At 36.2% G+C, this 24343-nt stretch overlaps 2 protein-coding genes across 3 annotated transcripts in view; one reads left to right on the forward strand and one right to left on the reverse strand.

Moving 5' to 3' along the window:
- Positions 1-4149, reverse strand: part of LOC121369108 (early endosome antigen 1-like) — a 52241-nt gene extending 48092 nt beyond the window's left edge. For both annotated transcript variants that reach the window (XM_041493963.1, XM_041493962.1), the window contains exons 1-2: positions 4055-4149; positions 1481-1579 (exon numbers count right to left, since the gene is read on the reverse strand). In XM_041493963.1, the coding sequence (XP_041349897.1) occupies positions 1481-1579; positions 4055-4096 (141 nt within the window). In that variant the 5' untranslated portion in view covers positions 4097-4149. The remainder of the gene's footprint in view (positions 1-1480; positions 1580-4054) is intronic.
- Positions 4150-4180: 31 nt separating this feature from the next.
- Positions 4181-22572, forward strand: LOC121369109 (dihydrolipoyl dehydrogenase, mitochondrial-like). Its single transcript, XM_041493964.1, has 14 exons — positions 4181-4268; positions 9913-9979; positions 10559-10638; positions 11892-12027; positions 13878-13978; positions 14575-14718; positions 15845-15946; positions 16453-16674; positions 17139-17275; positions 18330-18391; positions 18962-19089; positions 19929-20066; positions 20449-20538; positions 21093-22572. Exons 1-14 carry the CDS (start codon positions 4227-4229, stop codon positions 21156-21158), a joined length of 1515 nt encoding a protein of 504 aa, XP_041349898.1. The 5' UTR covers positions 4181-4226; the 3' UTR covers positions 21159-22572.
- Positions 22573-24343: the final 1771 nt, after the last annotated feature.

Genomic DNA, 24343 nt, shown 5'->3' on the forward strand with positions numbered 1-24343 from the left:
ATGGTTATTTGTCAAATAATTGACACAATCAGAATACAACTGAAAAACTATGATGCAAAATGCATGGATATTTGTCAAATAATGGACACAATCAGAAGACAACTGGAAAACTATGTCTACTTGTTAATTAATAAGGTGCAAAATAATCAAAGACATATTTCAATGAAAATTAAAACACACAGTGACAGACAAAAGATATGCAAAATAAGTACAGGAATTCATCCAGGGTTTTTTGTCCGGGTTCTTTGTCCGATGGGATTGGGAAAAACAGTAGTAATTTAATCATAACTGAGATGGTTTTTAGGCTGTTGAATGATGCAATGCACCATTATTAAATTAATTTATAAGGACAGATTTTAAAATTGCAAAAATATGTACACATCAAATTGGGAATTTTCAGTGCCACCAGTCTGCTTATGGAAAGGGGCCTATGTGTTCGATACTCCACAATGTATGAATAAATCTCTGAAGTAAGTTTTAGTTTTAACATGCAAGCTGATTCACAGAAAAAAACTTTATAGAAGTGATAATCCACTGTTCATTCAACTACTACCGGTAGCACAATTTACAAACTTACAAATACATTCAATGACTCATGTACCAATCTTAATACTCTCAGACAGAGACTGTCAAACAAATAGAAAGGGAACAGCATGCAATAAAAACTGAAGTGATACTTCAGAACTCTTTACTTAAATAACTTATAATTACTGTTAGGGACACACATACATGTATGTACATTTTATTATATACTTTGGTATGGATGATGTTAAGAATATATCACTCTAATTTTATTGTTACTTAAAAGTTTGTATTGTTTAACTTTACCAGTCCACTAGAATACTTGAATTAATCATCAGTTATTAGACGTAAAACATTTGGTAATTTTGACTCTTAGTCTTCAAAGGAAACCTGCTCCATTTTTATATTAGCATCAATGGATCTTTTATATACACTTTCCCACAGACAGGACAGCCTTTGATATACCAGTCACGGAGCACTGGTTGGGATAGAATAACTTACAGTTAGTGACAAACATAATTATATACCTTGATATGGATGATGCTTTAATATACTGACCAGCAACAGAAATAAGCAGAATTTTATACAGTTAGTGACAAATATAATTATATACCTTGATATGGACGATGCTTTAATATACCAACCAGTACTAGTCCACTGGACAAGTGCATCTAGTAATCGACTTGTCCACCAATATTTGCACTTGTCTAAATATGTTCTTAAGTTTTATTCAAGTGCAAGTCCAATGTTTTTGATTGCTGACAATGAAATTATAATGAATATTTTTACTTGTCCACTTGACAACCAACAAGGTACATTTTTCTTGTTCGTGCAGATTTTCACTTGTCATTACAAAAGGATAAGTGCTTATTTCGACTGTTTGGGGTGTACTAGAACATGTGCATGCACTAAAGATAGGTCAATCATCATATTCGCATTGAATAGTGTGCATGATTACCTGTGCCTCGTTTAAATCATTGTCAGTGGAAGAATCAGTGCGGTTGGAAAGGAAGCTGGGTAAAGCAAAGCGGCTGGATGTTGGGGATTGGGGAACATCCTGAAAATTAAACATCTATACATCATTATCAAATCGAAACATCACAAACAAGAGGTGTATTAGTCTAGTTTGCTATTTTTTTGGTCATAGTTTGCAATACATATTACATTATGTTGTAAAAGCAATTATCTGCATCACTTCACGGACAGTGCAATACTTCTAAATTGTATCAACGTGTGCTTATCAGATCAGAATACATGATAAAGACATTCAACCAAATAAATGAGTGGCATTATGTTGTCATTTTATGAGAAACATTTCCATAAAAAGTCAATATAGTTCTGTTAATTCTGGTTCACTTTCAGGACATGTAATTCCAAACCAATTTCAGAAGTAGATACTGGGTCATCTAGTGATGAAATATATATCTCTACACATCTTTAAACATTTGCTACAGCTACTTAACACATATTATCATAGTTACTATTGTATTCCCTCAGGCCCACTCCCAGCTGATGTGGTGTTTTCTAACACAGAATAAAGATCAAAGTTGGCTTTCCAAGCTACATGTAGGTGGGACAAGAGGTTGTTGAAAACAAATCATCCACTTTTAGACTATAGGTAACACTACTATTGCTGTTTTTATTTTCTACTAATAGCTGGTAACAGTTATAGAATCTATAGTCCAAAACGGTACAGTCAATTTAATAGAATCAAACAAGAAACATTACTTCTCTCCAATATGTCATTCTCAACTGCCATAACAAATGGGTACATAACATTTTAAAGGAACTTATAAAAACGTTATATGAATATGGGTTTTTTTCTCATCTACTACAACCTACATTTGTGTATAATTGTGCAAAAACAAAACAAAAGTTGATTTGTACAAATTTTATTTGTAATATAACTTAAACATTGATGAAATGATCTGGAACTGTCCCCAAACATGTACTTTTTGACTGAAATATACACTGCAGAACTTACAACAAAGGCAAACATTGAATTTGGGGATTTTTTTTTAATAAGTTTTTTGGGGGAGGCGGGGTTACATTGTATTTATAAAAATTATGTAATCTAGATATTTTAAGATTTCCATTTCATAATCATTAGCTGTGCTCACACATACTGTATACGAACATGGCAAAAATTGCTAACTACATGTATTGTTTTTAATAGAGGTTTTCATACATGTCCGGATACAAATATGGCATCCGGAAATGGACACAATTATTTTATTGTCTGTTAAATTATATAGAAACTCGGAATTATTTTGACAGAGGTCACGAAAGGTAGACAGGTTTTTTAATTAATGTGCCAAAGCACTGAAATAATAATTAATAATAAAATTATAATACAGCTAAATTGAATTTGAATGAAGTCAGTATTCCAGCGACGTCAATTTCAGTTTGGCTTGATGTAAGAAGAAAAGTAAAAGTGTTTTGGAAATAACAAAAAACCCATTATTTTTGTGTGCAACAAAGAAAACAATTGGCTCAAAAATAAATAATTTGTAGTAAATCCTTTAGTATGAAAAAAGGCATTCCCTGTTTTCACAACATTGGGAAAGTTTGCTTGTTTTGTTTAACGACACCACTAGAGCACATTAATTAATTATTGGCCATTGGATGTCAAACATTTGACAATTCTGACAGTCATCTTTTATATGCACTTTAAAACAGACAGGAAAGCACATACCACGGCCTTTGACCAGTTGGTGTGCACTGGTTGGAACGAGAAAAAGCCCAACCTTTTGAATGGATTCACTGAGGTGGTTCAATCCTGCGATGAAACCACCTCAAGCAAGCACTCAACCGAATGAGCTGAATTCCACCCTAATGTTTGGAAAATTACAATGCAAAATTGCTACTAAAAAAATTTTGTTTGAAAATTACTAATTAATGCACATGACTGTGTTTGAAGAAAATGTTGCAATTAATATTAAAACATTGTACTATTTACGAAATATGGATCTGATGTGAAATTACAGTAAGATATAGATGTTAGTTCATTATGTACATCTTTAAGGCTTAATGCAATGTTGGGGCGGGATTTAGCTCAGTCAGTTGAGTGCTCGCTTGAGGTGCTTGCATTGCACGGTATGATCGGCCACCTCGGTGGATCCATTCAACTTGTTTTTTCTCGTTCCAACCTATGCATCACAACTGGTCAAAGACTGTGGTATGTGCTCTCCTGTCTGTTGGAAGAGGCATATAAAATATCACTTGTTGCATTGCAGCATTAGCCAGGAAAAATATAGTGAGTTTCTTCTGATTAAGAGTCAGAATTAGCAAATGTTCGACATCTAATATCCAATGTTTAATTAATCAATGTGCTCCAGTGGTGTTTTTAAACAAAACAAACTTTAATGCAATGTTTTGTGTTACTTTCACTTTAACTTAGTTTAAGTTTTAAGTTTAAGAGATTATAATCCATAAAGTTATAAACAATAACATTAAAAAATATTTTGTAAAAACAGAGTGCAAAAATTGTATGTTTATGCATATCGCGGCATAGCATGGTGTCGACGCTCACCGGACTCGGTGAGTCTTTTTTGCCACGTAATCTTTTCAACATAGTCGAAGTTTATGTTTTACACCAAAATCACTGCCCACTTCCGTCCTCTGAAACAAACCGGAAGTTCATTACAAAAGCGGAAGCTGTAAACGTAGCGACCTCTACCTTGTGCCGGTGAACTCTGAAAGTCATGTTGTCGTCTTCTGTTACTAAGTTTTCTGTTATTTTAAGGGTATGTTTACAACACAAATGCGCATCTAATAACTTTAATCAATTTTCAAAGATCTCCATGTATTACAAATAATTATATTGTGCATCTTTTCAGTATTTGTCACTGATGAAATTTATACTCTTGCAGAACCCATTTTATTTTAAAATTTTAGATTTAGCAGTGCCATTGCTGATTGCATTGGTAATGATTATAAATATACTTTAAATAAAGGGCTGCCTCAAAAGTCTAAAGACTTGTCACACATGCGCATTAACACTGACTTGACTGTAGTGTGCAGTAGTCTGAAAATGTGCACCTGCACACACCAGCCAACATGACAGTCCAATAGGGGGGGGGGGGGGGGGGGCGCATTGGAGATTAGACGCGATTGTTACATCTTCGCCCTGCACACACCTACCGATTAGCCAATGCAACTGTTAAGTGTTTAAAACTCCAGTAAAAAATTAATTAACTCCTTGAAAGTCCTGGGTTTTTAAACATGCCTATGTAACCCAAAAACAACAAGGAAGTACAGATTAGGATTAGTTAGTTGATGTTAAGATGTTATTTACAGCCCTCTACATTAACCTTTCTATCTAGGAGCCAGAGCTTACTTGCATTTTTATATAGAAAGTCTGAAGTGTTTTTGTCGCTAAATGAACAAAAAAGGTCTCATATGTCACCAAATAGGTCACAATATAGAGGGCTGTATTTAATAGGGTAGTAGCTATGAAAATTCCAAGTAATCATTTTGATGAACATTTTGTTTACCAAACCAGACATCATTGTTTATGGAGAGTTGCCAACCTTCGCTCCCTATCACTGCTCTGAGACAAGTTCAAGGAGAATCTTGTTTAGCTCCTCTTAGGCCAAACAAAAAAAAATGGTTTGTTTCCGGTCACCCAACCGACTCTAAATTTTGCCACCGACCCTGAACTTTTTTTTTTCTGCTGGGGTGGGGTGGGGTGGGGTGGGGGGGGAAGCACACAGAGAAGTTGTGGTCGCGGAACGACAAAGCAGACGACAGAAGTACTCAAATAGGATAACTCTTACACGTCAGTGTGTGTGTTAAATGGAGGTTGGGGGGGGGGGGGGCAGCAGCGATGGTTTTTATACACCCCCACTGAAATTGGAATCATTAACCAGTGTTCTACGTTGCGACCAAAATGGTCGCCAATGCGACCAAAATGTTGGCGTGGTGACCGATTGAATTTATTATTGTCGCCATCTGGCGACTGACTCCAAAAACGTGTAAGTATTAAATTATTTGCCATGTGCGTTCAGAGTCCTAGCAGCGAAAACTAATGAAATTTGTTGACATCATTGTGCAGTCGGAACATTTCACTATTTACGAAGTTGTCCGATTAATCACTGTGAATTCCGTATTACTTGTCGGTACAATTCGGAACTCATCGTTGATTTTAGTAAGTTGGCGAAAACAATCCAGATACTTACAACACATTCATAAATGATACAAAATGAGTAGTGTCGCACTGTGGCGAGTAACATTTTAACCTTTAGACTACTGGATTAATTTTTAACAAAAACCACGTTGAGTGGGTACAAGTTTATAATTTTTACTCACATATATTCACTTAAATGTTTTATAAATACATGAAATAAAGTTCATATATGAATCAGTAAGTATTATTTTCGTGTCTTTTTTTTTGTAATTTTTATTATTTTAGATCGGCTAATGATGATTAAAAATAGGCAAAAAATCGAAAAAGTTGCGTTTACTTACGGGCATTTGTGGCCAGCTACCAGCCTCGGTGGCGTCGTGGCAGGCCATCGGTCTACAGGCTGGTAGGTACTGGGTTCGGATCCCAGTCGAGGCATGGGATTTTTAATCGAGATACCGACTCCAAACCCTGAGTGAGTGCTCCGCAAGGCTCAATGGGTAGGTGTAAACCACTTGCACCGACCAGTGATCCATAACTGGTACAACAAAGGCCATGGTTTGTGCTATCCTGCCTGTGGGAAGCGCAAATAAAAGATCCCTTGCTGCCTGTCGTAAAAAGAGTAGCCTATGTGGCGACAGCGGGTTTCCTCTAAAAACAAACAGTGTCAGAATGACCATATGTTTGACGTCCAATAGCCAATGATAAGATAAAAAATCAATGTGCTCTAGCGGCGTCGTTAAATAAAACAAACTTTACTCTCTTTTTTTGTGGCCAGCTATCCAGTATTTATGTCCATTATTCCCGATAACGGTGGTTTTCTAACCAGAATTCTTTTTTTAAACCCGAACTACGATTCATATTGCAATATTTGGTCATTTTCGTTGTTGGTAAAACGATCAAATTTATTATCAAATTAGCTGTTACAATCAGCTATCGATCCCTGAAAATTACCGCGACGTGCCGCCATTGTTGTCAAGCGAAAATACTTGCCGAAAACCACTTTTTGAACTCAAAATTTCAAGGTATTTTTAATTGAAAAAATCAAAACAAAACCACCATTTTGAAAAAATATATTTTTTCTTTAATTATGTTTCCGGTGAGTGTCATGTGCAAAACGGCGGGAAATATGAATTGGGGAATGCACTGTATACAGTGTACAGTATATCGACTGACATGACGTCGGGCGAGATATCTCGCCTGCAGTAGTCAGAAGGTTAAGCTTGGCTAGTAAATTTTGTTTGTCCACTAGCCAAAGAAGAGTAAGTTATAAAACCAAGTGTAGAACACTGTTAATAACACATGCTCTTATTAGGTACCACAGTAATTGGTGACACACGAGATCGCATGACAGTACGGTAACGTGTGTGGCGATTAAACGGCTTTGATTACAAATTGCTAAATACTGTAGGCCTATAGAGGAAAATATATCGTATTATCGTAACTCCAGTCATCTCATACAATGTAGGTTTATTTTTCAAAAACAACAACATGCGATCTCAACAAAACAATAAAGGATTTCTCGATACCACATGCACAGACTACAAGTCATCGCGTTTTTTCCACATGCAAAGGTGAAGGTCATTTGAAGAAGACTTGGTACAATTTTCGTTGTTAGCTACTGCTTAGGCCTAGTACCCAGAATTTGTTAATATACACGGGTGTAGCCTGTAGGAAGATATCAAAAAGTGGGGTGGGTGGGTACACACACGTATAAAATTAATATATAAACCATCGATGCCGCTTCCTACGCCAGTGATGTAGATAGGCCTATCAACTGCTGAGCATGGGTAATAATTAAATAAATGGAATATTCAAGAATAACCACTAACATTAAACAGTTCACATTTATTTCAGTGTTTCAGTTAATTGGGAATAAATTAATTTGAGTGATTTTAGCATGGGTCCGTTCAATAGGCTAATAAACATTAAAACTATAAGTCCGTACCACAGGGAACGCCTTAGCCCGAGTACTCTGACTGTAAGAGAGCTAGACGGACATTTGAACATAAACACGCTCTCATTATTTATGTCCAAATGTCCGTCTAGCTCTCTTACAGTCAGAGTACTCGGGTTAGGAACGCCTTTTTTATTACTATGAAATTTACTACAAGTTATTCATTTCTAAGCCGATTGATTTGTAAATTACACACAAAATTAGTATTGTTTTGTTATTTCCAATACAAGTTGGACAAAGCTGTGAAGTTTCTGTGCAGTCATCTACTGACTTTTATTGGTGAAAGGAATAGTTTGAACTTTTTTTGTTTTCCTGTCTTTTGAAAATGGCATGTGAAACTTAAAACTGACATTGACAGTGAGATTGTTTTTATTTCTCTCTGGCTGCAAAGAGTAAACTAAGATTTTTCAGACAGCTTGCCTTCATGTCTTTCATCTTGAGACTGAGTTTTTCTCTGGCAAACACATTTAAGGTAGGGTAACCTTTCTTTGAACTAAAAAAAAAAAAAAAAAAAAAAAAAAAAAATCCTACCTACCTACCCTACTTTTTTGGGCCATGTTACCTGAAACCAACTTCTTCAGGTTTTTTTGGCCTTAGCATGTAAATTTGTTATGGTATCAATATGGTAATATTTTAACCTTCTTGTGTCTGAGCTGGAATGACATCCTGAATCGAGTCTTTCTACAACATTATATTAATCTACAATAGTCTACAATAAAATTAAGTTAACGATGCACTGTGCTATCACTCTACATAAGGGCTATATGGCTCCCCATAATTTAAATTAGTGGAGCAATTAATCACTCCCCTCATGTAGCTCGCTCCACGCGGTAAGACGTGTTTGTTTCGCTTGTCCACACTGCACATGCTATCGTGTGCTCGACTTGGGGGGGTCCTTCATTTCGTTGTTTTTGTCAGCGAAATGAAGTTTTCTACTGGGATGTATGTGGCCATTGGAACTGATTGAACGCTGGAACGCTTCTCGTTTCAACAGCCTGCACCACCAGGTTGGATTCTTTTTTAGCGAGATTCCTTGCCTCCACGTCATTTCTCCGTCTGACTGTCAAATTGTTTTTTTTTGTAACTCGTATGACGGCCATTCTGCAGAACGCCACAGTTGTTCGCGTTTAGTCTCTACATGTCCGAGCCTGTCCTAGCAGCACTGGAAGATTGACCGCCCCACTCTAAGAAGAAATAGGAAGCGGGGTCGGCCCCTACTACTCTTTTTCTAGACTTTACCTTGCTTTATAGTGATACCATCTCATATCCTCCGGAGTCGGGCCCGTCTGCATCACTATACCAACCCATGACGACTGGACTATACCTTAGTATGATACTCTCTCTCGTTCAGACGGATCCGGCTTCTCAAGATCTGTATTTCAGCACAGCACTACACCTTCCAACGTCTATCGACTGTCAATCTAGGGGTTTTCTTGACGGGATGCAACCCATCTCGTCCCTTTAAGCTGTGCACCCAAACGGCCTTAACGAGGCCACTCGCATGGACATATCGATCGGACTTTAAACTTTTAGATCTGCGTTCAAAATTTTATGTCGAAATTACTTCTTTTTTAAAAATATTATTAAATAGTCCGATCCCTCTTCTTTCTCATATTTAATTTTGGACTGTCCTTCTAAAATGCTCCAAATTATATAAATATTCGGCTGAGCAGTCAATTCTTTTTATTTTTGGCTTGTAACCTTTTAATTTTTTTTTATTTATTCTATTAACTTTTTTACTAATTGCTATTTTCAAAATTCTGCCCATTTTCAAAAAAAAAAAACCCGTCCATCCTGAGTAAGGCCACCGATTTTATCGGAGGTCGGACTCGGGATGGGCGTGTTCGAAACCCTAGTGGTATATGGGCACATTAAACTAGTTATCATCATGTAGCTCAATCGGTTGAGTGCTCACTTGAGGTGCTTGCGTCGCAGGATCAAATCACCTCCATAGATCCATTCAACTGATTGGTGTTTTTTCTTGTTCCAACCAGTGCACCATAAGTGGTAAAAGGCTGTGGTATGTGCTTTCCTGTCTGTGGGAAAGTGCATATAAAAGATGTTTCCTCTGATGACTGTGAGTCAGAATTACATAATGTTTGACATCCAATGATCAATGATTAATTAATCAATGTGCTCTAGTGGTGCTGTTAAACAAAACAAACTTTAAGAGTTGTGTTCATGTTAACGTCTGCCAAATCATATTATGTGTACCTGGTTCATTTATGTTTATTTTTGTAAATCTCATCCAAATAATTTTTCAAATGCTTATTTATACATGAATTAAATATTCAAATTTCTGTTACAGATTGGATCTGGGAAAGTCACCAGGTGTTTAGGTTCCATCAATTCTAAAAGAAACTATTCAAATGGAGGTAAAATATCAATGTTCTTGTTGTTCTGTTCTAAAATATCAACTTAAATTGTTACTAGTACATCGAAATAAGAGTATTGTATATATCATTATATGTATAGAAATTACTACAACATATGAACCTGGTAACCTATACATTATTTTACTAATTAAAAGTTTTCGTTTAAGTTTAAATGAAGTTGAGTTTATTGGTGATATGCCATGATGTTTGCATGTGTTAGTTGTTTCCACATACATACATACATCCATACTTTTATTAAGGTCAAGATTTACATGTTCACCAACATTTGTTAACCTTTTCTTGTATATGGGGGATTATACAAAGTTATTACATTTTTTTCTTCTTTTTATGAATTATATGGACTTATTTAGATAAGATGGACTAATACATTATCCTAATTACAGCATGGAAGTTTCATTTAGTTTTACTATTACAAACCTTTGTTGATCTTAGATAGTTGATCTTGAGAGTCAAATCAATAATTCTTTTAAAAAACTGGACTTTAATAATAATGTACATTTAAAAAACATTTTATGTGGTGTTATTAAACATAACAAATAATTTTGTTTCATTTTGTAGGTGAATTGGACGTGGTTGTTATTGGATCTGGCCCTGGTGGGTATGTTGCGGCCATTAAAGCTGCTCAGCTGGGCATGAAGGTAGATTTTATATTGTAGTTGTTTCATTTCAACTTTATTTTCATGCTACAGGTCTTCTAAATTATGGTAGCCCCACTCCCATAGATAGTGATATTCAATGTTGGGCTAGTAAATAACTACTATTACCATGCCTGACAGCTAGTGAAATTTGTTTTTGTCATTTGCTGCATTTAAGTATATCCCACAATCTTAGTGTTTTTTAAGCTCTATCTTCCTCTTTAGTTGACATTATTAGTATTAACTTAAAGTAAAGTAGGGCTAATGAATTTTTAATTGTAACTAGTAAATATTAATAATCACTGATCCCATGGCTAGTGGATTTTATAAAAATTCTAGAAGCCCTGAGCTTATATCCCATTAAGGTTCAAGCACACTGTCCTTGGCACACACATCAGCTGTCTGGGCTGTCTGTCCACGACAGTGCGTTAGTGGTTTGTGAGAGAGAAGAGGGTGTAGTGACCTTACACCTACCCACTGAGTTGTTAAAACTCACTCTGGGTGGGAGCTGGTTCCGGGCTGCAAACCCTATATCTACTAGTCTTATGTCTGATGGCTTAACCATGATGCCACCGAGGCCGGTTATTATAGTTAATGAGTTAATACTAGACCAGTATAATCATAGCAGCTGTTAACTTCACTTGTCAACAAAATAGTCATGTTATTTATTATGAGTTACTTTGAAAACATATAAAAGGATTCTGCGTAAAATGCATGACTTTATTGTGCTGGCTGAGTACTGTTAGGCCAAAGAGAATTTAATTTTTGCGTAACCTGTCATGACCATGTAAATAATGTTTTCTAAATTTAATGCACATATGCAAAATGGGTTATGTAAAAACAAGACTTACGCGAACAAAACAATTATTCTCGCAGTTTTCAAAGGCCTAATTATGAGTGGTTAGATGGCAGCAATAGTGCTGGTCAAAATGTTGGTATGGCCAAACCAGCACAGTTTACCTTACTTTAAGTAATAAATGTTTCGTTCTGGACCAATGTTGTTTTTATTGCTACTTGTACAAATATTTAGACATGGGTTTCTTTATTCTAATGTTAAGAACCATTCAGTTACTTTTGGATCAGAACCCAGCTGTAAATAGATTTAAAAATATGAACTTTTAAATAGTGAAAACGAGAAGGAATTTAAACCAATTGCCAATCTGTAATTTAACCAAAAAAGCTAAATTATTTGTTATATAATGTGTGAATTTAGTAAACTGGAAGTTCTGATAATCTCTTTGTGGCCTGTTTTGTAGGTTGCATGCGTAGAGAAGGATGACACACTTGGAGGAACATGTCTCAATGTGGGATGCATCCCGTCGAAATCACTTCTCAACAATTCACACCTTTATCATATGGCACATTCCGATTTCGCTAACAGGGGCATTGAAAGTAAGTATACATGCCGAGGGTGGATAAAATCTACATACCCATGAAGTCCCTTCTCAACAATTCACACCATTGTCATATGGCTCATTCCGATTCGTTAATAGGGGTAGTAAGTGTGTGTATGTATGTATGTATAATACATACATATACTGACACACACACACACACACACACACACACACACCCATATCAAGGTCAGTATCTGGTGTGTCCACCATTGGCCCGTGAGCATGCCTGAAGACGACGGGGAAAGGATTGGCACAAACATCTCAAATAAGCCACAGGAATGTTCCTCCGCTGGAGGTGACATACACAACGTCCTAACTCATCCCACATGTTCATTTGGGTTCAAATCCGGTGAAACGGCGGGCCAGTTCATAACGGTGATACCGGCTTGTTGCAGGAATGCCTGGGTAATTCTTGCAGTATGTGGACGGGCATTGTCTTGTTGAAACAGAAGGGGACCTCCTGGTCTTCGGTGATGGTGCAAAAGTGGCTGGAGAACTGGTCTTAGAATAATGTCAACATAATGCTGGGCTGTAAGGGCATCGTGGACAATGATGAGATCACTCCTGAAATCACAGTTGATTGCCCCCCATACCATCAGACAACCGTTGCCAAACCGATCACGTTCCCTCACACATCCGTCAGCGTACTGTTCATGGAGTCTCCTGTACACGCGTGCTCTTCCATCAGCAAAGGAGACAGAGAAACAGGACTCATCTAAGAAAACAATGCTCCGGTAAAAGGCTGGTGGATGATTACCATTCTGGAGAGCAAACTGTAGTCTCGCAGCACGATGTCGCACTGTCATGATGTTACCGTTGTACGGGCGTCTGCATCCGAGTCCAGCTGTTCTGAGTCGACGGATGACCATCATCGGATGGATAGGCCTTCCATGACATCCTATAGTGTTGCTTGCTGTCATTGTCGCAGTTCTGAACCGGTCACGGAGGTGGTGTCATCGAATCTGCTGATCTTGGCGTGGGGTCGTAACGGGACGTTCAACAAGTCGTCCAATAGTTGATGAATGGACTCTGAAGGTCCTAGCAACTTGGCTTTGTGAAGTACCCTCTTGAGCCATGCCCAACGCTCGCTCCCTTTGTTCTTTTCTGAGTCGTGGCATTCTTAATGTGACGAGGAATATGACACTGTTACATGTCTTTTATGTGTTCACATACTGGCATTTCATGTGCATTGCATGCAGGATGATTGAGCATGTAGTGAACGCATTTCACACCATTTTGTGTGTTTCTGCTATTGTATGTGTAACGAGAACAAAACCAGGATTAAAACCCAGACAAAAGTACCAATCAATGGCTTCCTCTCATAAATTGTTATTTTAAGTCCAATAAATATATTTTTCATTAATCACAACAAAATATTGAAAAATATCTGTTTTGCGTTTTCATTGTGTGTGAGTATACATACATACATACATATATATATGCTGAGTTTGGATAAAGTCGGCAATAATGATGCTAAATAATTTGAGCAGGCAACCGACACATTTCATTAACTATTTTGGTATCTGGATATCTATATTATATAGTGCCTTAGATGCAGATTAACTCTGGGTTTTTGTTACTGTTGGGGTTTTTTGGACAAAAACTGAAAACATATCTGATTCTGAAAGTTTGGGTATATTTGATTTTGATCTTCAGTAATAAAAGAGTCATGAGTATATGACTGTTGTGCCCTCAAAATTTAATATATAGCTTGAAATGGTTTCAGCTTTACAGATACTTGTGCTACAAGCTTAGAGTAACTGTTAACAATAGAGAAGAACTGTTAAAGTATTATTTTAGAAAATGTCATAGTAATTATTTTTATGCTGCTATTTTCTTGTACAGTTGATGGTGTGAAGTTGAATCTTGAAAAACTCATGGCAGCCAAATCTGGTGCAGTGAAAGCTCTAACAGGTGGAATTGTACACTTATTTAAGCAAAACAAGGTAACTATTTATTAATTTGTTAAAGGCTATAATTTGTTAATTATTCATGATTGTTTGAGTTAGCTGATATTTGAATTGCTAATGGATAGCATTTTTTTCCCAAGACATAGCTCAGTGGTACAGTGCTCACCTAATGCGCGATCGATCTAGGATCGATTCCCGTTGGTGGGCCCATTGGGCTATTTCTCATTTCAGACAGTGTTTCACAACTGGTGTAACAAAGGCCATATTATGTACTATTCTGTCTGTGGGATGGTGCATATAAGAGATCCCATGCTGTTAATCGAAAAGAATAGCCCATGAAGTGGCGACAGCGAATATCCTCTCAATATCTCTGTGATTCTTAACTATATGTCCGACACCATATAACTGTAAATAAAATGTGTTGAATGCATCGTTAAATTAAACATTTCCTTCTTTCTTTTTTCAAAATTTAAGGTACCTGCTTAACTAATGAAGAATTAAGTTATCTTGTATAGTAAAGTAAGATAGTGGGGCATATTTATAAATATTAGTCTGTGTTCATGTAACATCAGTTTGGAAGGTAGAATATTTCACTTTTAGCATTGAGATATGTTGTTAATTTTGTGTTTTAGGTTACTCATTACAATGGATTTGGTAAAATAACTGGAGCTAATGAAGTGACAGTGACAAAAAATGATGGATCGTCAGAAGTAATTGCTACAAAGAATATTCTTATAGCAACTGGGTCAGAGGTTACACCGTTTCCGGGTATTGAGGTAATTTTGTTGGCATATTCAGGTTGTCATTGTTGTCTCCCCTTAGTCTGATCGTTGGGGTGTTTCCTGTTCTGGTCTGTCTGGAAATGTGTTTCAAAAGATGCCTGGTTGGTAAAAAAAAATGTTTAACCCCATACAGTGATAGAAATAAGTAGAATTTTTCATTAGTCCACCGAACAATTACATTGAGAAATAAGTAGAATTTTTCATTAGTCCACCGAACAATTACATTGAGAAATCTACTTGTCCAAATAAATGTTATGTTTTATTCAAGTACAAGAACCGCATTTTTGTTTGCTCAAAACGAAACTACATTGAACAGTTTTACTTGTTAACTGGACAACCATTGAAGTACATTTTGCTTGTCTGAGCAGATTTTCACTTGTCAGGACAAACGGACAGGTGTTTATTTCGAACACTGCCAGATCAAATATTACACCCAACAGTTGTTGGTAAAGTATTCACCTTAGACGTTATGCATCACTGGATCAATTCTCTGTGGGCCAATTGGGTTTAAGTCTCAACCAGCTAATGACTGGTGTATCGAGCTATGGTATGTGCTATCCTGTCACTGGGAAGTGCCTATAAAATCCCTTGCTGTGATCAAAGTAACCTGTTTGGCAGCAATGTGTTTCCTCTTCCAAATTCTAGACCAGGGGCCTAATTCATTAAACTCTTGCAACTTTGCGATCTCGCAGTGCAATGATAAAAGACTTGCAAAGAGGATGCTTTGTTGTCTAACAGAGCCTAAGAGACATTTGTGAATTAGACCCCAAGTGTTTAAAATGCTCAGTATTGTTATGTAAACATTCCTTTCCTTTCCATTCCCAACAGATGCTAATTGTAAGAAAATAGTACAATATTTTTTTTACGGCTTTTAAAGTCGCAGACCAAAGTTTTAACATGTGAAAATGGACATTATGTTCAGTTAATACACAAATATGTAACATATCTGGATAAAGCTACAAAATGAGTGTCTTTTGACGTTGAATTGGAGGGAAATATGCTTAAAAATATACTTGAACTTGTCTCCATAATCATTACTTTTCTGAAGTACGTCCGTTTTAAAGACATTATATTGATGTGTTTAATATGTTCATCATTTTGTAAGGAATTTTGCTTGCAGATTGATGAAAAACAGGTGGTTTCCTCAACAGGGGCATTATGTTTAGAAAAGGTTCCACCAAAAATGCTTGTGATTGGAGCTGGAGTCATTGGAGTGGAGCTGGTATGTGTTTGTTAGTGTTTAGTTTTAATAGTTTTGTCATCTGTACTTGTACAGACTTTAAGTTGTCATTCACTAAATTGACAAATGCAAAATAAACTTGATTTTGGCAAATATACAGTTGAATCCTGTTGGTTCGAACTCCATCAGTGCTCCAGAAAGTGTTTGACCCAACTATTTAGTCAACAAAGTGTAAGTGTAACTCGGGACTTCGTTTTTGGTTCAAGCGTTGCAGTGTAATTGACCCTACCGAGTTTGTCCCAACAAGGTTCCACAGTATTTCATTATTAATCCCCTACCAGTCCAACCAGAGGAGACTATATGTTTTGTCTCCATCTATTCATGAATCCACATTTATTATCTTTATAGATATCTTTCAGTTATTTTTGGCATTAAAGGATATATTTAGCATTTGAGAAATGAACTATTTTTATGTTGGACATCTAATTGCTGCTGATTAAACTTTGTACTGGGCTGTCAGTAAACATTCCTTTCTTTTCTGTTTGCAGGGTTCTGTGTGGATGAGGCTGGGTAGTGAAGTTACAGTTGTGGAGTTTCTCGGACATGTCGGTGGTTTAGGGATAGACATGGAGATTTCAAAAAGCTTTCAGAGATCGTTAACAAAGCAGGGCATGAAGTTTAAGCTGAACACCAAAGTTACCGCCGCTACGAAATCTGGGGATAACATCAAAGTTCAGATTGAAAGTGTAAAGGACGGAAAACAGGATGAGGTGAATGGCCGAACTACTCCGATTACTGGACTGTCTTAATTGTCACTTGTGGGCAGGACGTAGCTCATTGGTAAACCGCACGGTTGGTTTGGATCAATCCCCACCGGTGGGCGATTTTTCGTTCCAGCCAGTGAGAGCATCACAACTGGTGTATTAATGGCCGTGGTATGTGCTATTCTGTCTGTGAGATGGTGCATATAAAAGATCCCTTGCTACTAATGGACAAATGTAGCGGGTTTCCTCTCTAAGACTAATATGTCGAAATTACCAAATGTTTGACATCCATGTAATCAATGTGCTCTAATGGTGGTGTTAAACAAAACGGTGTTTTTTCTAACCAACCAGATCATAATATTTTAGGTACTGTCTTATTTAGATATGTAGCTAGTCCTATTTGTCATTTTAACAATTTATAATCAGTGTTTGACCATAATTAGCAACATGGGTTGTTTTTCTTACTACAGCTTGACTGCAATACGTTACTAGTGTGTATCGGCAGACGTCCGTACACCGAAAACCTTGGACTGGAGAATGTTGGAATACAGTTGGACAACAAAGGCAGAGTTCCTGTTAATGACAGGTTACAGACCACAGTTCCGAGGTGAGCAAACACTTAATGGCATACAGTTTGTTGCATGACTAGTATATCAAAGGCTGTGGGATCATACATATATAAGATTCCTGGCTACTAATGGAAAAATGTAGCAGGTTTCCTCTCTAAGACTAAATGTCAACATTACCAAATGTTTGACATTCAATAGCCAATGGTTAATACATCAGTGTGCTCTAGTGGTGTCGTTAAACAAAACAAACAAACAGTTGTTAATTAAAAGCAACAGAGGGTTTGCTTTTGATCAAAATGAATACATTTTGTGTTAGTCTGATAATTTTGTGTTAGCCTGATGTGTGGATCGGTCTGGAATCGATCCCTGTGGGTGGGGCCCATCGGGCTATTTCTCGTTCCAACCAGTGCATCACAACTGGTATATCAAAGATCCCATGCTACTGATGGGAAAATGTAGCAAGTTTCATCTTTACCAAAATACTAGATGTTTGACATCCAATAGGCAATGATTAATAAATCAATGTGCTCTAGTGGTGTCATTAAACAAAATAACATCTTAACCTTTTAACCATTACAGAGGTGTGCAATATACCAGATGGCACATAGCTGAGTTTGCAGGACTTGTGTGCTTTAACCTGGTCATCACCTCTTTAAAAATATTGATAATTCACTTGGCTCACCGGCGTCATGGTTAGGCCATCGGTGTACAGGCTGGTAGGTACTGGTTTCGGATCCCAGTCGAGGCATGGGATTTTTAATCCAGATACCAACTCCAAACCCTGAGTGAGTGCTCCGCAAGGCTCAATGGGTAGGTGTAAACCATTTGCACCAACCAGTGATCCATAACTGGTTCAACAAAGGCCATGGTTTGTGCTATCCTGCCTATGGGAAGCGTAAATAAAAGACACCTTGCTGCTAATCGGAAAGAGTAGTCCATGTAGTGGCGACAGCGGGTTTCCTCTCAAAATCTGTGTGGTCCTTAACCATATGTCTGATGACGCCATATAACCGTAAATAAAATGTGTTGAGTGCGTCGTGAAATAAAACATTTCTTTCTTTCTTTTCACTTGGCTCATTTACTGTTTTTCAGCATCTATGCTATTGGAGATGTTATACAAGGACCTATGTTAGCTCACAAGGCAGAAGATGAAGGTAAAATATATGAAAAATAGATACTTTTTTAATTTCTTAAATGTATAAAGTGCACTGGTTAATGCAGGCAGTATTTTGACTGCCAATGTGCTAATCATTTCAGTACATTCCTAGGATTGGGTAGATGATGCCGGTAGGGGATGAAAGTTTTAAACAACTTTCTTTATATGTTAAGACAGTGGTATCTTTTGGCTAATGGAGAAGGATGTGTTTCAATTGGTAGAGTGCTTGCCTGAGGTAAGATGGGTCATAGGTTCAAACAGCCTCACTGGACATCAAAGGTGTCTTCTAATCCCAACCATTGTTCCCATGATTGGTTTCAAAGGCCATGTTATTTGCAGTTCCATCTGTAAAATGTTCCTTGTAGCCATTTGGTAAACTACTTTGTGGGTTTAAAAGTGAGAGGTTTTTTGTTATCTTTCTTTAAACCAAGTGTTTTGGTAATTCTTTAAGACCAAACTGGTTGCAGTTTAAAAATATACTGAGGTGTCCTTAAACAAACATTCCTTTCCTTTTCCTCACAATGTTACGTTGTCTTTTTATTTGACTTGTTAATATTCTTTACAATAGGTATCATCTGCGTAGAAGGGATGTGTGGTGGTGCTGTACACATTGACTACAACTGTGTCCCATCAGTCATCTACACACATCCAGAGGTGGCGTGGATCGGAAAGACGGAAGAACAGCTGAAAGAAGAGGTAAAACTAGTACATAGAGTAGTCAGGAAATAGAGTTAGATATACACAGAACTTCACATACGTTGTTTTCGCTTCCTATTTATTGCAGGAGTTTATTTTGCGCAAGAATGTATACCACGGGACTGAGTATGTGCTTTGACAAAATAAATGAGTGCAATAAATACGAAGCGAAAACAACGTATGTGAAGCTCTGTATTTATTACATACCTTCTTACATACCTTCTTTTATGCTTTACCAAAACGTTTTTTAATTTAACGTCATAACAACACTTTATTAAATCTATGATCAAAACTTGATTTACTTAACGTTAAGAATCATACTTTGAAGCAGCCTTGTGCAATGTTTCAAATACCATGTGATGTCATTTGTAAATCATACATGATGTCAGTAACAAAACAGCGCTAACTGCAGTAAAAAGAAAAGGGAATTACCCATTTAAAAGATCCAGTCCAGATTTATATAAATTTATCACACGGTTTCTATGGTAAGATTGAATAGGTATGTAATAAACCATTTTAAGCAATGAGTTGTATGATAAATGGTTATAATTAATACAAGTTAATATGTTTCTAATATTTATGTCTTTTTCAACTCAATTTTAGATGATTGTACATTTAACTTAATAGGTCAAAGGTAGCAATTGATTTTGGTAGTGTTAATTTCAGTAGATTGTTTGGATTTTGACTTCGATGACATTACCATGGAGAAGCCAGTCAAATTCCAGCTTTCAACATTTGTAGGATATTGCTGAGAAAGCTAAACCATTTTCAGGAGTTGAATCAATTTCAAATCGGTATGTTTTCCTGAATGATGCATAGGATTTTTTGTTCTCTTTCAGGGTGTGCAGTACAATGTTGGAAAGTTTCCTCTAGCTGCAAACAGCCGGTCCAAGTGTAATGCTGACACTGATGGATTAGTGAAAGTATTAGGTGATAAGACCACTGACAGGTTACTAGGAGCACATATAATGGGATCGGTATGTATATTTCAGGGTTTGGTAGGGTTTGTTTTTTTGTGTGTTGTTTCATTCTGATTAAAAAGAATTTGATCAATTACAATGGATTTTTTATATATTTTGTGTCTTGTTTTTATTAGTGATACGGTTTTCTGATTTGCATCAGTCTCGATCTAGTGATATGAAATCATAATTCAGTGTTAGTTTTTTGTGCATTTAAATTTTAAATTTTTTTTGTTATATCCATAAAACCTGCAGAGTTTAGTATTCAATTCTTTCCCCATCCTCACATGCATCCCACAGACACATTCATTGACTTAATCTAAAGCAATTTAAAATAAGATTTTCCTCACTGATGCCAAACAATAGTATTAATGTATATTGACCGACTCTGTTGGACCAGGTTGCCGGTGAATTGATCAATGAAGCAGCACTGGCCATGGAATACGGGGCGTCGTGTGAAGATATAGCTAGAGTCTGCCATGCACATCCCGTAAGTCATAACTCTTTGCAGTTCACAAGACATTTTGTCTGGGAAATGTCTACTTCTTTAAACACATATTTTAATGAACTACATGGTTTGGTTAAGTTTGTTAGAGAGGTAGTCTATTGTATATTCTTCAAAAATATCTTTTAAAGATCCGTAAATATGAGAAATATTTTTTGTCCGTCATAATTGTAATTTAAACAGTGTATTATTGGGGTAATCTGTAGAAAGTGTTCTGTATGTCTTGACAGTAGGTTACTATCAACGAAAACCAGTAGGGGATCTTTTATATGAGCATTTCCATAGATAGGGCAGTACATATAATGGGTTTTGCTGTACCAGTGTTAAGGTCTGGTAAACATGTTATAATTTCTCTAAACCGAACATCCATGGAACCAAGTAAAAGATCCAGTTTTAAAGGGTATCTGGATCATAGAGGTTATGTTCTGTACTGACATTTAAAAAGGGATAGTGAAAAATGTATGTTTTTGATGGATTTCTGGTTTACAGAGGGTAGCATTTAGTGGGCTACTCTAATTTCGTCCCATTTTTCATTGCAGACTGTAGCTGAGGCCTTCAGAGAAGCTAATCTGGCTGCTTATTTTGGCAAAGCTATCAACTTTTGAGAACATTTGAGACTGAATATGAACCACAGCTCATCAGAGTTTTTTCACCCCAGTGCTAACAGTAATCACCAGTGCTCTTTGATCTCTGGAATGGCTTCCTGGTTCTCGTGTGCACACCATTAGTACAATCTCTGTAAAAAGGTTTTATTCAAACGAATACACGTTTTACAGGACACAGTTTCTTTAATTTTCTTCCTTTAAAAAAAGTGCATACAAAATGAGGTAGAAAATTAAATACGCATGACGTGTGATAAGTATCTACTTTATTTTGGTGGTTATTATTCGTATTTATTGATGTACGATACCAACTCTGCTCTCATTTAATACCAAATTTTAATGTGTTTTTTTCATCTGTGGTATTAAATGAGAATTAATTTAGTATCTTCTTTTATTTATTGTTGTGGTGAGCATAATCTCTAGAGCTGAATGTTATTTGCTGACCAATTCAGCAGTCATGTAAATGTGTGTGGTTGGAAATATCTGGTTGTTTGTAATTTTTCATTAGTCATAAATGGATCACTGTATTTCAGAGTAGACTTACGTTAAGAGTAGTTGTGTAGTCGGTTTAATACATCTGCATGGGTCGTATCTCAGGTCAAAAATTACCTTGTTATGTTAATTGTAAGTTAACTTGTCTGTGGTTTAGCATGGGCTATATGTCGACAATTTGGCAACCAGTATTTTTAAACCCTGCTTAAAATCATAGGCACACAAATTGCCAAACTTATAAAATATGTTTTTAAAAAACATTTTCATTCATAACATATTAAACATTTCTATTAACAGGTTTCATACAAGGTTTGGAAAGTAATAGAATTAGCAAAAACGTCATATTCCAGACCTGGGAAAGTCTTAGGCCATATAATTTTTAGTTGGATCATAGAAAGTTATAGAAAATAAAAACCGGTTGATAATTGTTTTTCCCTCAATTAAAACAACTCGAGAAATGATGGGCAATTTGTATCAAAATATTGTAATATTAGTTTATTTTGATGATCACAACAACATAAAAGAGACCTTTCAAAATGTCCTGGAAACTGTCTTTTTAAAAAAAAAACAACATCGAAAGCCATGGAATGAGGTTTATAAAGTGTTTGAATCCGGTATAACCAAGTCAAAAATGTATTTGTAGATACAATAGCAAAGAAATGTACTCATGTTTCATGCTTTTTAATTGAAATTAAGACTAGGCTGTGTATAGATATGATATATTGTTTTCTAGTCTGTTAGTATAGACATTCATTCGACTTCCTAATCATATTTTGTTGAAGGGTAATTTCAGATTGTACAAAAGTAATCAACTTTGTGGATTGTGAAACGAAAGAATAAAGTATTTGTTCATTATGGTGTACCTGTATGTACACTTAGTGTGTATACATTTTGTAAAAAATATTATTAAAATAAATAGCAATTGTATTTGTCTTGTATCATATATATAGACATTGCCAGTTTTAATACAAGGGTGCTTAGTCTACTTAGATTAAAATATTAACTTCTTTACATTTGTTGCATAAAATTTATTTCCAAAAGCATAATCACCTCCATGTTATGCCCTGGCATTCTTCAGCCCAATGTTCAAAACAAGGGGAAGAGTTTATTTTTAAACGACACCGATTTGTTGTCAAAGGACAAAAAATATATATAGTCCGTCTCTGGTCAGACAAAAGTTCCAAAATTGATGCAGCAATGCAGATTTGTTTGTTTTTATTTTTGTTTTTGTTTTTTATTGTGTGTTTTGGGGTTGTTTTTTCAAAAGCATGGATTAGCCAGAAAAGGTGGGTATATCTTTTTGTTTTGTTTTTATGTCCTCATCCATCTTGGTCTATCCTAATTGACCAACTCATTTGCTTTGGTACGCCAAATGCTTTCCATCACATTTTCCATGTAGGCAAGGCAACTTTATTGACTTACTTTGTACCCAAATCGCTGTATTTGGACCTATGGTGGTCCAAATATTATTATTAGAAGCGGCGCAGCATTATTTCTGGTATAGATGGCACTGTTGTAGCTGCCAGGGTAAATCTGAATTTGTTTTTAATGTTTATGCACAGGCTCCAAATTGACCAGAGACCTGCAATATCTTTTATTTGACCTCTGTTATTTCGATATTAAGTTTAAAAGAAAACCCTATGCCATCACATTGTGTACATCTACTGCTCAAAGCAGCAAGTAATATTAGATGCACTTTTCCATATGAAGAACAGTATATACCACATCCTTTGATATACCAGTTGTTGGGACACATGGCTACACTCTTACATACACACCCATCAAAGGCCCATCTCACCTCGGGCAGTATTCTACCACTGAGCTACATCCCACCTAACATGCAGGATGGCACAATGGAGGACTGCCACCTCAGTTGTATTGGTCCTTGGCCCTCACTGATGCCTCAGGCCAATAACAAGGCCAACATGAAAACACCCATTCAAAGGCATATTATATACTATACACCAGTAACATCTGTATGTCAATACTATTTTATTTAGCCATGTCTACAGTTAATATAGATTTCACTGTGGCCAAGTACAGAGAAATGTTTTATTACTGTGCGATATATTCTTTTACACAAGTTAGTATGTGTTGTAAATGCACTTCAAACGAGTAAACATATTAATAAATAAAACACAAAAACAAAATCGTACAGAATATTAAACTAGTCCAGCTAGCAATCAATATATGAAGTTCCTCTTCTTCCAGATCTATACAATCTAAAATGCCAAGAGATAAAGCTTTAACAAGGTAGCCATGTAAATATCCTGTTGCTAATTTATATAGTGTATTTAAATGTCAAGTCTGAGAATTTATAATATGAGAGTAGTAAAATTATAGTATGCTACAAATCTTTATTTTTGTCCATCCACCCACCCATCCATCTGTATAAAAGCATATAACTCGGACCCTCTAGTGAAACATTTGACCCAAAAAGACTATTTACTTAGAACCGTTTCTATGGGTGCAGTTTTTGACATAATGATAGAACACTTGCACATCAAAAGTTTTAAAAATATATATATTATATTTATCCAGTGGCCTGAAAAACCCAACTGAATATGGAATTATTTTAAAAGTCTGGATACTAACTTTTTTATTTCACACCCAGTACTATATGGATATTTGCTACCTACAGTGAAAATTTACTTTGATTTAAAATTGTAAGTTAAAATGATGTGACACCAGACAGG

This window comes from Gigantopelta aegis, chromosome 3 (assembly GCF_016097555.1).
Source record: "Gigantopelta aegis isolate Gae_Host chromosome 3, Gae_host_genome, whole genome shotgun sequence".
Lineage (NCBI taxonomy): Eukaryota > Metazoa > Mollusca > Gastropoda > Neomphalida > Peltospiridae > Gigantopelta > Gigantopelta aegis.

What these genes read in the sequence shown, in the direction of transcription:
- LOC121369109 (XM_041493964.1), top strand. Translation starts at nt 4,227, where the DNA reads ATGTTGTCGTCTTCTGTTACTAAGTTTTCTGTTATTTTAAGG. An exon ending in CTGCTCAGCTGGGCATGAAG is followed by an intron (nt 10,639 to 11,891) that starts GTAGATTTTATA and finishes CCTGTTTTGTAG; the next exon opens with GTTGCATGCGTAGAGAAGGA. An exon ending in AAGAACAGCTGAAAGAAGAG is followed by an intron (nt 19,090 to 19,928) that starts GTAAAACTAGTA and finishes GTTCTCTTTCAG; the next exon opens with GGTGTGCAGTACAATGTTGG.